The sequence below is a fragment of the Myxocyprinus asiaticus genome, chromosome 15, assembly GCF_019703515.2.
Source record: "Myxocyprinus asiaticus isolate MX2 ecotype Aquarium Trade chromosome 15, UBuf_Myxa_2, whole genome shotgun sequence".
Taxonomy (NCBI): domain Eukaryota; kingdom Metazoa; phylum Chordata; class Actinopteri; order Cypriniformes; family Catostomidae; genus Myxocyprinus; species Myxocyprinus asiaticus.
This window is the reverse complement of record NC_059358.1, coordinates 27,026,452-27,042,613: the sequence shown is the minus strand read 5'-3', so window position 1 is coordinate 27,042,613 and position 16,162 is coordinate 27,026,452. Positions and strand designations below refer to the sequence as shown.

At 38.0% G+C, this 16,162-nt stretch overlaps 1 protein-coding gene across 4 annotated transcripts; it reads left to right on the top strand.

Moving 5' to 3' along the window:
- The first annotated feature begins 1,060 nt into the window (after positions 1-1,060).
- LOC127452603 (uncharacterized) lies at positions 1,061-14,376 on the top strand. Of its 4 annotated transcripts, none has more exons than XM_051718199.1 (12): positions 1,061-1,226; positions 2,137-2,469; positions 3,779-4,048; positions 4,549-4,584; positions 6,131-6,451; positions 8,240-8,494; positions 13,044-13,082; positions 13,176-13,313; positions 13,457-13,530; positions 13,735-13,764; positions 14,004-14,050; positions 14,184-14,376. In XM_051718199.1, the coding sequence occupies exons 1-12, from the start codon at positions 1,133-1,135 to the stop codon at positions 14,203-14,205; spliced, it is 1,659 nt and encodes a 552-aa protein (XP_051574159.1). In that variant the 5' UTR covers positions 1,061-1,132; the 3' UTR covers positions 14,206-14,376. The 4 variants fall into 4 exon arrangements, with proteins under 4 accessions (XP_051574159.1, XP_051574160.1, XP_051574161.1 ...); XM_051718200.1 differs by having other exon boundaries at positions 13,738-13,764; positions 14,184-14,374; XM_051718201.1 differs by lacking the exon at positions 4,549-4,584.
- Positions 14,377-16,162: the final 1,786 nt, after the last annotated feature.

Sequence of the window (16,162 nt, the reverse complement as noted above, 5' to 3'; positions counted from 1 at the left end):
TTGATTGTGTTCATTGTATATCCTATGGAAGGCATTTTATCCTGACAAGGGAAACAAAATCCAATCACAATGAAAAGAACATGAGTAAAAATAGGTACCCTAAAACTAAACCCTGAAAGACCTGTTCTAATGACCAGAAGTGATTGACTCTACCTCAGTAGATTCATTGCCTGTCACTTCTGCCACCCCATTAAATCATAGCTAAAGCATCTATCTTTTTACCCATTCTCTCTCTCTCTCTCTCTCTCTCTCTCTCTCTCTCTCTCTCTCTCTCTCTCTCTCTCTCTCTCTGTCTCTCTCTCTCTCTCTCTCTTTGTCTGTATCTGTCTGATTGTTTGCGCTGGCAGAATGACACGTACAGAATGACTCTCATTACTTGCTCTGCCCTAGTTTGTTCTCTCTGATGTTTCTCTTCCCACTGCTCATTTATGCCGACCATCCTTTCTCCATTTCAGTTTTCTTCATTCACTTTTATCTTCATTCTTTAGACCCTTTCTCATTCTTTTGCTCTGAGGTGATTAGAAGCTGTGCTGGTGGTAATGGGACTTGGAGGTGCTGATAAGTCTGTTAGCTTTAATTAAAGACATTTACAGGGATGTAAAGACATTTAGCCCTAAGCTTAGGTCCGTTTCTGATTACATCGCAAAATCCGTTCTCGAATGCTCTCTCTCACACATAATTACATTCCCACTGTCCACTCTGGGCTAATAGTCCGCACTGTTCACTTTTATGGCTTGTTATCAGCTTTTCCTATGATAGAGTGTTACTTTGGTCAAATGTATTCCTTGTAAAAGCGAGAAGTTGTACTACTGTCTGTGTTCTGCGACTGCAGGAACTGACCTATCTTGCCATCATTATAAGGCTGCATGTCAATAAGTGTGTGTTCTGTTTTATCAGCCTCCATATTTGTGATACTACTTCCGTTTTATGTTTGTGTGTGTTGAAGATGATGGTGTGAGTTGACATTTGTTTTATTTATCAGTTTCTGTCACATGGTTGTTCTCTGCTCTGAGTGTCAGGCTCTTTTCCTGCCTTGTCCTTGTGGTCAAATGCATGAAAAGAAGACATATTACTGATGCACTTTAGCTAATAAACTCAAACATAAACATATCACACTGAGGAATGTAGGAATATGTTGCTTTGTAACAGCACCATGGGAAGCCATTCTCTTGCTTTCATTCTCATTTGTTCTGGCGTATGTTTCTCTCCATTTGAGGCAGATAAAGGTATGGAAATTTCTTCTAGTATGATATAATCCAGTCTGCAGGAGGTTAAAACTTTAGTCACAATCACAGGCTATTAGGCAATATTACTAGGTTATAAGCATGTTATAATACCATAACAGCAATCACTAAATAATAACTGGATAATTGCGTTCTTACTGGAATGTTATTAACAGTTGTACCTTAAATCATTCAAGCACAGTTTTTTGTTTGATCTAATATATCTAAGTGTAGATAACAAGCTCATTTGTACAGCACCACTGGAATATTTCTGTCTTCACTTAAGGTTTAAAAAGTTTAATTTGAAAGTTACATTTCTTAGTATAACCAATTAAATGGAATCAAAAATACATTAGGGATTAGAAGCGCTTAAAGGGAATTCTGTATTATCCAAATGCACCACAGAGGCAAATTGGATTGGGTTTCATATTCCAGGGCTGATTAATGTTTGATAACTGCAGCTTACACTGTACTAAAACTTAACATGAGAGAAGTTTCTCAAAAACCTCTCTTGTTAAACATTCCATCACTCAAAAGATATTTTAGCATATTTTTAAGATTTACTCATTTCAATTTAGAAAATTCAATTTCAGAAAAAAAAAAAAAAAATTCCATCAAATTGAATTGTAAAATGTTTAACAAAATTAAATGAATAAAACTAAAATTATTTTTTTTTATGTTTTTTTTATATTATTTTTTTAACATTATTATTTTTATTATTATTTTTTATATTTAGTTTTACTTTGTTAAAGACTACTCAATTCAGTTTGATGGAATTTTTTAATGAAATTGAAATCTTAAAATACATTTTTTGAGTATACAATATTTTATAATAAAAATGTCATGCTTTTCACGAAAAGAGTCTGTGACCTGTTTTTGACTCATCTTGCATAAAGAAATCTGGTCTGTTTAGGAAATGTTTGGAACGATGTGGTCATGGTACGTGAGGGCACATCTGTCACCCTGTCCTGCTTTGATTCGCCGCTCACATCTTCTGTAATGGTTATCTGGAATGTGATGTCAGCAGGAAAGGATACCTGGTCAAATCTGATATCAGCCAATTGTAACCAGCGGCAGACAGATAGACAAAATAGTGCAGTGTTTGGCGGTGAAACCTTTGAGATCTGTGCCGATGCCTCACTAAGTTTCAACGCTACAGCATCCACTCAAGGCCTGTACTCCTGTGTGATAAAACAGGGTTACAAGAAGCTACAGGAGAGGATTGTTCTGCTTGGCCTGATTAAATGTAGAGTGCAAGCTACAGAACAACACCACATTCTTTTTACCTGTCTCAATGTGTCTCATTTCTCGGTGACACTTACAATAGAATTCTATACGTCAAATAGTTATAAAAGTTAATAAAAATTATGTCATAATTTACTCACCCAGATGACGTTCAAAACATGTATTACTTTTTTCTTAAGTGAATAATAATTTACAAGAAAATAATTTTTGAAGAATGTTGATGCTGCTCTGTTGCCATACAATGTGAATGGTGACTGAGCTTGCCAGTCCTAACATTCTGTCTAAAAGCTCCTATTATGTTCCATAGAAGAAAGAAAGTTATGCGGGTTTGAAACAACATGAGGGTGAGGGAATGATGACAGAATTTAATTTTGAATAAACTTTCCCTTTAACATTTGTTAATGCATTTGTTATCATTAACTAACAATGAACAATACTTTATTAATCTTGTTTAATGTAAATCTATAAATATACCATTGTTTATTTTTAGTTCACCTTTGTAGCAGGGTCAGAAATTTACAGGGGCTTTGAGCAAAAATGGCACATCCTCTCTTTAAGCCTAATGATGCATATTATTGTATAAAGTATGGTTTGATGTTGATAGAATTTTATGGGTAAGAGTTCATAAATTCTCAATCTAGTTATTCATATTGAAAATGCATGTTACTCGATTGATTGATTTTTGTATTTGACATAAAAGGATTATGTCATAACTTATACTTCACCTTATATATTTTATTTGGTTAGAATAAAATGGCCTATAAAGGTATAAAATGCCACTGCCCCTGAAAATCAAATCCAGGAGGAAAATATTGTTGCCCTTTAATGGAAAAGTTAATTTCTTTTATGTATAGTCAAAATTAATATTAACCAAGATCAAATATTATGACCTTGATGCATTCAAAAGATATTTCAGTCTGATTTTAAGGTTTATGCATTTTAGTTCAATGACAAGTTTCCATCAAACTGAACTTAATAGTCTTTATTTAATGTACATATTACAAACTCAGAAGAAATATGTAGTATTTAAGTAAATTAATGCAGTAAAACATTTAAAATATGTTAAACAAAATTCAGACATTTTAAACAATATACATTGGTACATTGTAAAGCAACTACTGTACACTTGCTTTGGAATTAACTGAACTCATTTAACTTAACAAAGTTAAGAATATTTGAATAAATCTTATTTAAACCATTTGTTTAAATCTTAATTTTGCCAGAATTTTTATTTATTTATTTGTTTGAGTGTGGAAAATGTTACTGAAATCTCCAAGCACTTTCTCCCTATCTCTTTCTCTCTCTCTCAGTATCAGTTACTCCTACACCCCCTGTCACAGTGGACAGTACTCTGAGATTGACAGCTCAGGTGTCTCCCCCTTCTGTGGTTGCCTGGGGAATGTGGGTGTCTCCCTCGGGTGAGCAGCTACACACAGAAATCAGCCATGCCACAGGCAGTCTGCTCAGCAAGCTGCCTCGCATCACTATTAAAGACAGCGGAGTCTATACCTGCAGAATCTGTGTCCATGGTAACAGTGGCACGTCTGTCTCAGAGCACAGGGTGAACGTTACAGTGAATGGTGAGATTTGGAGATACTTCTCGAAAACACGCCAGTCAGATAAGTTGCTTTCCCAATACTGTCTTTTTGGTCTAAAGGGATGTAACAGAATCTAGATTACTCTCAAAATCACCAAAAATGAAAAATTCTCATGTAGTCACCTTCACGTTGTTCCAAACCTGTATGACTTTTTTTATGTTTTAGCAACAGTCACCATTGACTTTCACTGTATGGAAAAATAAAGCAATGAATGGTGACTGAGACATTTTACCTAACATCTCATTTTGTGCTCCATGAAAGAAAGAAAGTCATACTGATTTGGAACAACATAAGGATGAGTGAATGATGAGTGAACTTTCCCTTTAAGGTGAATATTTTTTAAATATTTTAATACTTGGCTTTATCTCAGCCTCATTATAAACAGCATCTAACTCTCTCTCTCTCTCTCTCTCTCTCTCTCTCTCTCTCTCTCTCTCTCTCTATCTATCTATCTTATTCTTGCTGTCTCCTTTCTTTTTCAGAGAGGACTGTGTTTAATTTTACAGATGTGACACATGGTAATAGAGTCTTGATTAGTTAATATATTTTTTTTCGTCTTCTAGACAACAACCAGACTATGAAGGGCTCATCTTCATTTACTTAAGTCTCCTGCTTCTCAGATGTTTCTCCTGAGAAAAAAGCCCCAGGAAAAGGAATGCTCCAGGTTCAATACAAGTGAAGGTCATTGGACAGCATTTGATGTATAATGTTGATACCACAGAAAATATTTTCAACTTGTGCCTTGTTTTAAAAAAAAAACAAATAGGAAAAAAAAAAAAAAAGGCAAAAGCAAAAATCACATTTAAAGTAAGGCACTTACAGGAAGTGAATGGGGCCAGTCCAAAAACATTAAAATACATACTGTTTCAAAAGTAGAGCCACAAAACTTAAACATTATTACACGTTAACATAAATTTGGTGTGATAAAGTGCTTGCAGGGTTTACCTGTGTTGCATCGTCATAGCAACAAAGTTGTAAGATTGGAGATAATTTTATCCAGGTAAGGTTAGTAAGCGATTTTATCACACTAAAATCATGTTAACATGCACAAAGTTTACGTCTTGTGGCTATACCTTTGAAACAATGTGTATTTTAATGTTTATGGACTGGCCCCATCCACTTCTATTGTAAGTGCCTTACTGTAACTGTGGTTTTTGGCTTTTTTTTTTTTAAATAAATGAGGGACGTGTCGAAATAATTTTTGTGGTAATCAACATTATGCCACAAATGCAGTCGTTTGAGCTTAGCTTGTACTGAATCTGGAACATTGTTTAATCTCACATGTGTCTCTGGAGTTTCAGAGGAGATTTGTCAAAATATCAAATTTGTAATCAAAAGTCAGAGATTTCAATATGATATCAAACATTTATCAGCAAATTCTTCCAAGACTAAATTATATGAGCTATACTATCCACATTAATTTTACAGCCCTGTACTCTTGTGCATGTTATCAATTATCTCAATTGAGATTTTTTTTTTGGAGTAACATAAATTAAGTTGGTACTTCAAAGAAACACAATTAAGAACTCTGTTAAGTCTCCCAAGTGATGAAAGAGCAATAACAACATTTCCTCTGGGAACAGCCAAAACAATTTGATGGACTATTTCAGTTAAACTATTTGCCAAAAGCAAACATGGTTTGTACTTACCAATGGTTGTGACAGTACATGGCTAATCAAGGTTGTTAAATCTGAGTGGAGAATGTTTCTGAAGAGCTTTCCCTGCTCCTAATAACATAATCCTAATTTTCATGCCTCTCTTTTTGCTGATATCTCCCCATGTGACTTTGCCCTCAAACTCATAATGTTCTATTCGCTTGACTGTCTCATGAACAAAGAGGCTAATGTGACTAGCAGCATAGTAGATTAATGTGGACTGAATCAATCCAAATTAACAATACCATTCATGTATCACAACCCATTTTTTGGCTTTTATTATTTTTCTCTTTGCTCTTTCACTTCTAATTTTCACTTTTCCTTGTATTGCTTTATATCCACTGAGCTTCTTGTCTCCCCCTTTGGTCACTTTACCTTTATAATCTCCCCTGCCCTGTGTCCTTTACAGGGGTCCCAAGGTCTTTGGCAACCCTCTCTCATTCAATGGTCACTCTAGAATGTCCTCCTGTCACTGGTGACTATGTGCTGCTCTACTGGGAGCATCCTGATTCATCAGGGATGGAGCTCATATTCCAGTTCGACCGCTGGAGGCTTAGTTTTACCAACCAGACCAAATCCAACCTTTATTTGATAAACTCCACCTCCCTGGCTGCTGGGAACTTCTCCTTCCTGTTAAGACCAGCCATGAATGATGGAGGACTTTACTTGTGTGAGGTCTTCCTGGATGACAAGGCTTTCAGCCAAAGCAACAGACTGAGTGTTTTAAATGGTAATACTTTTTTATAACATGGCACTGATATTGTTTATGTAAACAGATGTTTGTTACAGAACTACAACTACTTTGCTTTAAATTGGGTGACAGGAGGTTGAACATGCTGCTGCTGAAATCGACAGTGCTAACCGAAATTGGAACCAGCACCCCAGTGGCCAATACTGGAAGTGTTGTTGAGGTGAAATGTCCACAGGGTGATGCCAAAAGTGAGCTGTAACATAGTCAATAGGAATGCATAGTTTTACAAACATGCGCCCTAACCCAATCTCTAAACTTAACCGTCAGAGTAAAAATGTCATTTTAGTGCAAAAGTGCACCCTCCAAATCACACTCATCATTGTTTACGTGAACATGATTACTTTGTCGTTTTCACAGGACCAGAACCCATTTCTTTGAGGTTGCTTGTGTAACGTGCTATCAGTAGTGCCATAGGGAAAGGTAAACCATTTTAATTGTTGCGAAAATGTCTGATGGGGGATGGTGCTTGTCAGTAACCTGACAGTATGGGATCAATTCAGAGACTATTTAGCAGAGACGGAACACTTCTATTAAAATTAATGGGAGAAATTTGGATGCCCAACGGTTAACTGATGTAGAAAGGAAGTCCCGCCTTACAGGTAAAAGAGCCAATCACCTTTTAGATACAGACATCGCCTCAACTCAATCGATCAATCGAATCAATCAACTCGAGTATGCGCATGCGCATTAGCTATACATGTCAGGAAAATTTCACTTTTTAGTGTGATCTGAGGTAAAGAATCACAATTTATGAAACCAGTGTTGTAAGATTTTGCTGCTGATTTGAAATATGTTCTTTGATTGTAATCTTGACCAACCAATTTGGAGATTTCGGTCTTTCCACATTCAAGTAGATAGGAGCAGCATGCCCGAGAGTGTTCCAAAGATGACCGCCAAGTGAATGGACTTGCTAAAAAGACTTTGGGTCGATTTCAAGTTATGTGAACATTCGAAAGCAGCATGCCGATTCCCCATGTGATATGTTGACTATACATCTGAGTAATACATACCTATTACAGCAAATAGAAAAAGGTGTCCACATACTTTAGCCATCTAGTAGTGGATCTCCACAGACAAACAGTACACAAACACAGAGAGAATAACAAAATCAAGTGTTGATTAAAAATATCACAAATGAGTTTTCACATTCTGCAACCACATGTTTAAACATACACTCATTATCAATTAGTACACATAACCACACTCATTCACCAACTCGTAATGATGCATGTCTTTGCATCATTGATCTTGGATTCATTTTATAATTACACAGGCTGTTGTACCAATCACAGAAGACCGGCATGCAGTAGTCAATCAGTCATTGTCCAAATTTTCATCTTTCTCCCCCTGTCTTAATCTCATCTCATTCTGCCTTTAATCTCTTTTCTCTTCATGTCCTTCCCGCTCTCCTTTTTTTCTCATTTGATTCTAATACTTTTGTCTCTTTTCTCTCTCTCTCTCTCTATATATATATCTCCTCCTCCTCTCTCTAATGTAATGTTTTTAGTAGATCTCATTTTGTGTAATTACACCTGGCTGTTGCCGCTGACATCTCTGTGGGCTGTGGCATTACCGTGGTAACCGTTGAGCTCAATTAGCCCAGGATTGATACTGCTCTGTGGTTGAGGAGACAGTGTACATCAGTCACAGTCAACCACAGCTGACCGACTACACCCGCCTTTTTAATGAATATATCAGTTTAACTCTTCCCTGGCTGACTTCTGCTTTCATTTCTTCTCTCTCATTATCTCTCTGTTTAACCCTCAGGCAACGCCAAGTCATCCCGCACTTCTCTGGATCTGAGCTGTGTGTACTCAGAACTATCTCAGGTTAAAGAGGTAAAATGGTCACATGTCCAGAACCCCCATCGCTCTCTGCAGACAACTGCTGTTTTGGGTCGGATCAAGACCTCTGTAGCACTTCCCGTGACTCCTGAGACTGCTGGACAATATACTTGCACTCTTTATCTGAACAATGGACATAAAGTGGAATATATGTTCACTGTCACAATGGCCGATATAGGTGAGAGCAGATTATACAGTTTGTTGCTGATCTACCTTTTGGCTCTCACTATTTGATGTTTATCATTTTTTGTGATAAGTATTCCTTCATTTAAGGGGGTGGATCACCCAAACATTATGTCATCATTTAGTCTCCCTCATGTTGTTCCAAACCTGTAGGACTTACTTTCTTCCATGGAGTGCAAAAGAAGATTTTAGGCAGAATGACAGCCACCAGTCACCATTCATTTTCATTGCCTATTTTTCTCCATAAAATGAAAGTGAAACCTGACTGAGGCTGCCATTCTACCTTTCTACTCATAACCCTTTCAAGTCAAGGTATCAGAATCTAACATTTAAAAGTCTGAAACTGGCCATTGTGTGCTTGGGTCATTCCTACAATTTGGTGGCATTTCGGCCTCGAAACTTTTGAAAAATAAAACATACTTTTACAAGTATCTTCATGTTTCATCATTACAGGGACATGTTAAAGATTGTATTAGTCATACTGGACAAGCTAAGTGACAAAATAATAAATAAAATAAAATAAAAATAATAATTCAGATGTCCATCCAGTTAAATGGGCAGCATCAGGGTGGTAAATAACACGGTGGCCAAAAACAAGGTGGACATTCAGTCGATAAATTAGCCACTACATGTCTGTGATTGATATCTAGCAAACATATTTGTAAACATATACTAATGATTTTATTTCTGTTAGCATAAATATATTGAAATTTCCCAATTTCCCATATATCTTCCCATAACAGGATGGACATGTTATGCTTTACCACATATGGCTAACACCACAAAATAAAGGAAAACATAAATAAAACTTCAAGTAACTCAAAATAATTTTGCAGAATGGCTGATGCCCACCTCCTGTTTGTGTGATGTCATTTCACAACATACTGTATATCTTCAATGAAAGGTCATAGTATCATGACATATCAGGGTGGACAATAAATCAAGGGACAGACAAAAAACCTCCACCATCAGTGTTAAAATTACACATTTACCACAAATAAATACATGTTAGTGAGAGAATGTAGTATTAAACTCTTAATTGTATGGGGGGAAAAATAGAAATCCAATGATTTAGCACTTATTTTTGTCAAAGATGTTTGACGTGCAATTTTGAGGTCATGAGGAAATGACACAGAGCAATAGTTGAAAAGGATTATTTAAAATGTAACTTTTAAGCCAACAGAAGTGTGTAACATTAGAAATCATCTTTATACTTTTTAACAAGCCTATCAAACTTGTAATTGGGGGAAATTAAACAATATAAATACCACACACTTGTACTGGGGACATAAATGCCACCGAATTGTAGGAATGACCTGCTTGCGCACGTGCGTGTGTGTGTGTGTGCAGTAGCAGTTCTAGCTTGTATGGTGCCCTGGGCGAAACCCGCTTCAACACGCCCCCAAAGTTGTTGACCGGGGGGGCAACTGCCCATGTCGCCCATGCCTAAATCCGCCACTGTGTTTGTGTGTGTGTGTGTGTGTGTGTGTGTGTGTGACAGACAGTGTGCCTGCTGTGCTTCAGTGAATCCAGTTATCATAATGCATGACAAGATCATTAGGTTAGGGGAATCATGTAGGTCCCCAGAGAGGTCACATACCATAACACAGAACAATCAAGTGTCAGTCCCTTAACCAATCGATTTCATGAAACCCAACTCCATCACGATGGATTATTTAAAACATGGCTATTGAGTCTCTGGAGCAGCTGGGTGCAGAAAATAGACCTTCTACACAGTTTTGTGTTAAATATAATGTTTTTTTAAGCATGGATAAAAAGCTTAAAATGTTTTACGTATATATATATATATATATATATATATATATATATATATATATATATACAGTATATAGATGACTATAAATTTGTACATTCTTGTTCATTTCACTATTTATCCCAGATAGATTCTTAAAGCCAGAGATAAGAAATAATAGACTTTATGTCGTGACTAGTTTCAACCACAAAATTGTAATCAGATGTTATGCGTTGATTAAAGTAGACCCAGAAGGATACTGTACATAGTATGAATGGCACTCTTCACTGTTGCATGGATGATGTCACCTCACCATATGCAAAAACGTTCAGCTGAAACCATATTTTGTTCATAACTCTTCCTGTTTCAGTGGTTCATTTCGTCATCTTTCAAATACACACTCTTGGGGATTTTTAAATACTATCATGTATACATATATCATGTCTGCTGTTGGGATCCTTCCTTAGTTCCATCCACTTTCTGTGTTTGTACATGCTTTATGCCACTGTGGTTCCTTCTTATCTAGGACATTTTTAGATGTTTTGGATTGTGGGTATCATTTATTTATAAGTGGTGCTTGCTAAGGCACTCACTATTGCAACTGCTCATACCTAGAGTCAGAGATTTAAACAAACCCCTAACTCTATTACACTCTATTACACTTTGGTGTGTAAGTCAGCCTGCTCCACTTGTACTACAGACATAAATGATACATCAAATTTGCACCTTGTTAAGGAAAGGTTTGCTATTAATTTTCAAAATTTTTGCCTGACAGAGAATCAAACAGCCCAAAAAATTCCATAGACATACATTAGAGACATTTCTAGGGACTAGAACTTTCCTATTTCTCTCCTCTCTCCGAGACTGAGGTCTCCAAAATGCTTCTTTCTAACCATCCTACCAACTGTCCACTTGACACTATCCCCTCCCATCTTATGCAAGCTGCCTTTCCATCGATCTTACCCACACTCACACACATTATCAATGTATCTCTCACAACTAGAAACGTTTCCAATATGTTCAAGCAGGCTCGAATAACCCCATTGCTTAAAAAACCAACACATAACCCCACAGTAGTAGACAACTACAAACTACAAACATTTCTCTCATACCCATCATGTTTAAAACTCTTGAGAGGGTCGTATTCAACCAGTTGTCTGCTTTTCTCTCACAGAACAACCTACTCGACAGACATAGGTCTAGCTTCAAAAAAGGGCACTCAACAGAGACTACCCTCGTGTCAGTAGCTGAAACCCTGCGACTGGCGAGAGCTAACTCCAAATCATTCGTCCTCATCCTCCTTGACTTGTCTGCTACCTTTGACACAGTGAACCACAAGATCCTCCTGTCCACACTCTCTGACCTGGGCATCACAGGAACTGCTCTTGGATGGTTTGAGTCATATCTCACTGGCAGATCGTTCAAGGTCTCCTGGAGAGGAGAGGTGTCCAAGACACACCAGCTGACCACTGGGGTTCCTCAAGGATCCGTGCTTGGACTCCTCCTCTTCTTGATGTACACAACATCACTCGGATCGGTCACTAAGGCACATGGCTTTTCCTATCACTGCTACGCAGATGATATGTAGCTCTACCTGTCATTCCAGCCTGATGATCCTTCTGTCTCTGCTCATATCTCTGCCTGCCTCTCAGACATTTAGGCCTGGATGAAGGAACGACACCTTCAGTTCAACCTTGTCAAGACCGAACACCTCTTGATCCCAGCTAACCCATCTGTTGACCACAATCTCACAAACACCAAGCACAACAGCCCAGTGGTGGTAGATGACTAGCTTAATTTCACTGCACACATCTCATCAACTGCCCAGTCTTGCAGATTCATGCTTTACAACATCAGGAAAACCAGACTTTTCCTGTCTGAATATGCTACACAGCTCCTGGCCCAAGTTCTGGTAATTACAAGACTGGACTACTGCAATGCTCTGTTGACTGGTCTTCCAGCTAACACAATTAAGCCACTGTAGATGCTCCAGAATGCAGCAGCGCATGGTCTTCAATCAGCAAAAAAGGGCTCAAGTCACCCCACTCTTGATTTCACTCCACTAGCTACCTGTAGCTGCCCACATCAAGTTTAAGGCTTTGACTCTGGCTTTCAGGACAGCCAATGGAACCGTACCCTCTTCAATTCACTTCTTCAGGTCTATGCTCCAACTCGCTCTCTGCGGTCTATGAATGAGCGAGGCCTGGTGGTCCCATCACAAAGAGGCTCAAAGTCTATTTCACGATCATTCACTTTTCTGCTCCTCTGTGGTGGAATAAACTTCCAACCTCCACACAATCTGTTCCGCGAGCACTTAACCAACCCACACTAACTGCACTTACTACTGCACTTAACCTGCACTTAATGTAAAAAAAAAAAAAAAATCCTTTTGTCTCTTTCTTCTGTGCTAGCATCTTTACTACTCCAGCCACTGTGAGAACTTGGCAGTCCTATACTGCAGATGTTGTTAAACTTTGTTTGACAAATTGCTTGCTATGTGTCGCTTTGGAATAAAGCGTCTGCTAAAAGACTAAATGTAAATGTAGAATGTAATAAGGACTTGAAAATTTACATTTTTGACTTGGGTCAGAACGTAACCACCCAGGACACCCTAGCAACCACCTAGCAACTACCAAACACCCAAGCAACCACATAGCTACATGCTAAAACTACCCCCAACTCCCTAGCATCATGGTGGCGACTCTTGCATGTTCAAGAACCATTACATCTTCATAAAAACTGTAAATGTTTCTAACAATTACTTCCTATTTATGCCTTCCCTATTGTATAGGAACAACAGTTTCTCCAGGCTCTACACTGCCACCTGCAGGTGAGTTTTGCATTACAGCTCAAAATCACACACTACTTCTCAGTCACTGATGTGTAACCTAACTTAGCTTTTCTTTTTCTGTCTGTCTCACAGTCACACTCCTCCCTGCAGAAGATGTTTCAAAAGCATCCCATGTTTCCACCCTCTCATTCCTCCTATTTCTGATACCCATGATTGCCATAGCTGTTGGGGTGTTGTTATGGAGACAGGGATATTGCATCACTCGTGGAGGTAAGCCCCCCCCCCATTTTACCCCTCAGTCTGTCCATCAAAGATCTGAATGCTGTCTGTTCAGCCTGGAGGATTGTGATGGACAGGGCAAAACAATTGATTCAGTGTGATGTGAAACCGTGTGTCTGTGTTTGTGTATGTAGGTGTGCAGCAATCACTGTCTCACCACTCTGGAGAGGTGGAGAACATCTATGAAAACCCTGACGATCTTAGACAGGTGAATGAAATGCAGAGCACCTCCTTCACATGCAGTTTCTCTTCCTCTCCCTCTGCTGTATTATTAAATAATTGTTTTGCTATCTCTTCTTGCTTTCTCTCACTATCTATCCATGTCTTTCTCTCCCATGTATATACATCTGTGCTCTATTATTACATCTATTTCTTCCTTCCTTTCTCTCTTTCTCTTCCTCTCTCCTCCCAGCAGACACCTCCCCAAGGCTCAGTCTACATGGTGAGTTATTATAGTCCTTCTCAGCCAGAGCAATGAGTAATTGTGTGTGTGTGTGTGTGTGTGTGTGTGTGTGTGTGTGTGTGTGTGTGTGTGTGTGTGCGCGCGCGCGCGCGTGTGTGCGTGCCCTCTCTGTACTGCCATGACTGCATTAGTGATATTAGCAGATGAACCAAATCAAACCTCTGCCAAACTATATATCTGAGACATCTCTGGCCTTCCATGATTCTCTCTCTCTCTAGGATCTAAAGCCAACGAGTGAGATGGATGTATATAAAGAATTAGATAGGTGAGAAATGATTGGCTTCAGGTCAAGCAGGGCACATGGTGCACTCATGTCATTGTTCATATGCTCTCTGTGCATTAACCATCCAGCTAATGTTTTCCTCAACTATGTGTGTGTTTTTTTTTTTTCATTTCAGATACAACAAGTTATGTGGCTAAGTTTATTCAACATATTCAATGGATGCTAAAAATAAACAACGGTGTATGAAATAAAACAACTTTATTGGTCTATACAAAATCTGTGAGATGGTGTTTTTATTTATATATACAAAAATGAAATAATGAAACTCTGTCTCTCTGGTTATTTGAGTCCTGTAAGATACTCTGTATTATCTAATCACAGACAGTTAATGGTGTTTTCAACTTACACATCCAATTAATAAAAAATGTATTAATGTGTTATAGCGTATGAAGACAAATGAAAAAGACTGAATATAAACAGTCTCCCTATTGAAACAGTCTCAGAACAATATTTTTTTTCTGACATTATTGATTCTAATACTAAGAGACCAGAGGTTTACTGTAGTGGGGAAAAGGCACTTTTGATTTTATTTACTCCCTGTAAGGAAGTTCGTAGACAGGGAACAGGAGGACATGGGAAATGTGGGGTTGAAACTCAAGGTAAGACTTTAATTTCAAAAACTCAAAATGGCTCTACAGCTTAACACTTAGGCACAGCACTTTTCAGTCTGTCAGTCTGGAACTCTCTCCCCCCGGTCTCTGGTGTGGTCGCTCTTTATCGTTCTCCCCACTGCTTACTGCAACTAGAAACAGGTGTTAGACATTATCAAACTCAGGTGTGTGCACCCTTACCGCTTTCTCTCTCTCCGGACAGACGCTCGACCATGTCCCCGCTGCCACACTCCCAAAACACGAAATAGTCAAAAACTACCACAGCACTCTCCTGTTTGACACTATGCACTGCAAAATTTTCTTGATCCACGAGATCATCACATGCATTGCCTAAAGGTTGATTTTCAGGTAATTTATCTAACATTTAAGATCTTTGAAAATGTTGCAAATGTATGGAGCTAATGTGAATCCCTGAAATGATCTCATTTATTTGTCAATGACTTATTTGTCATTCTTAGGTGGGGGAAATAGACACTGGCTGATCCAATCATTATAGAGATTCATTTGTTAAAAGAATACTTGAGATGTTATGCAATGCTACATGTGTGAAATTAAAACGAAATGCTGCACCCTTTTCTTTAGTGGTTATTTAAATGTGCATTCAGTAATTTGGAAAAAGCTAATTTAAAAAGTTTTACACATTAACAAATGAACTGTGTTTTTGTGAAGAGTAATCTGAATGGTGAACACACATGAGATGAAGACTGTACTCATATTTTTCTATAAAAAGTGTTTTATTATACATGGTACAGGTCTCCCCCCTCAATGTCTGTCACCATGTTGAAATCACATGACCCGCGGTGTTTCAATAAACGTCGAAGATGAGAATCCTCATTGGCTGCCGCCTATGTAGATATGCTTGGCTATGCTTAGAGCAGTGTTGTTTGGTGATGCAAAGAGCGAAAAGAACTCAAAGAAAAACACACATTTATCATGGTTTAACAGCGGAGACAAGGGAGATCCAGTAGCTGTACTGCTCAGTGGCGTATCCAGGACATGTTTACTGGGGTGGCTAAGACGGGGCACAGACCTAGTGTGGGGTGGCGATACCGGGAGAACCTTTATGAATGGCACATGATCAAAATGTGTAAATATCGCATTGCTTTGCTTCAACATCTACACATGTAGAATAAATGAATTCTTAAACTCATGTTAGCATTCACTGAAATGTTTGTATTCAATATCAGACTGTTGTTTTGACATTTGACAGTTTTCTATTCCTGTTCTATTTCAACCTGTTACAGTTTCTGGGAATCTCTGGTTATTTTAACATAACATCCATTTTTAAATCAGTAATTGTTTAGGAAAAGTCAGTTACACATTTTTAAGAGCTAATTTATGCATTTCTAAGAGCAATTTGCCCTGCCTCTGCATATTTAAAATGTCAAATAAGGTATAAAAACTTTGAAGATTTTATTGATCTGACTGACCAATAATACACATAAAGAGCTAATAAATAACTCATGTAAAGATTTAAAGTACA

What these genes read in the sequence shown, in the direction of transcription:
- LOC127452603 (XM_051718199.1), top strand. Translation starts at nt 1,133, where the DNA reads ATGTTGCTTTGTAACAGCACCATGGGAAGCCATTCTCTTGCTTTCATT. An exon ending in GGTGAACGTTACAGTGAATG is followed by an intron (nt 4,049 to 4,548) that starts GTGAGATTTGGA and finishes TTTCTTTTTCAG; the next exon opens with AGAGGACTGTGTTTAATTTT. An exon ending in GTATATAAAGAATTAGATAG is followed by an intron (nt 14,051 to 14,183) that starts GTGAGAAATGAT and finishes TTTTCATTTCAG; the next exon opens with ATACAACAAGTTATGTGGCT.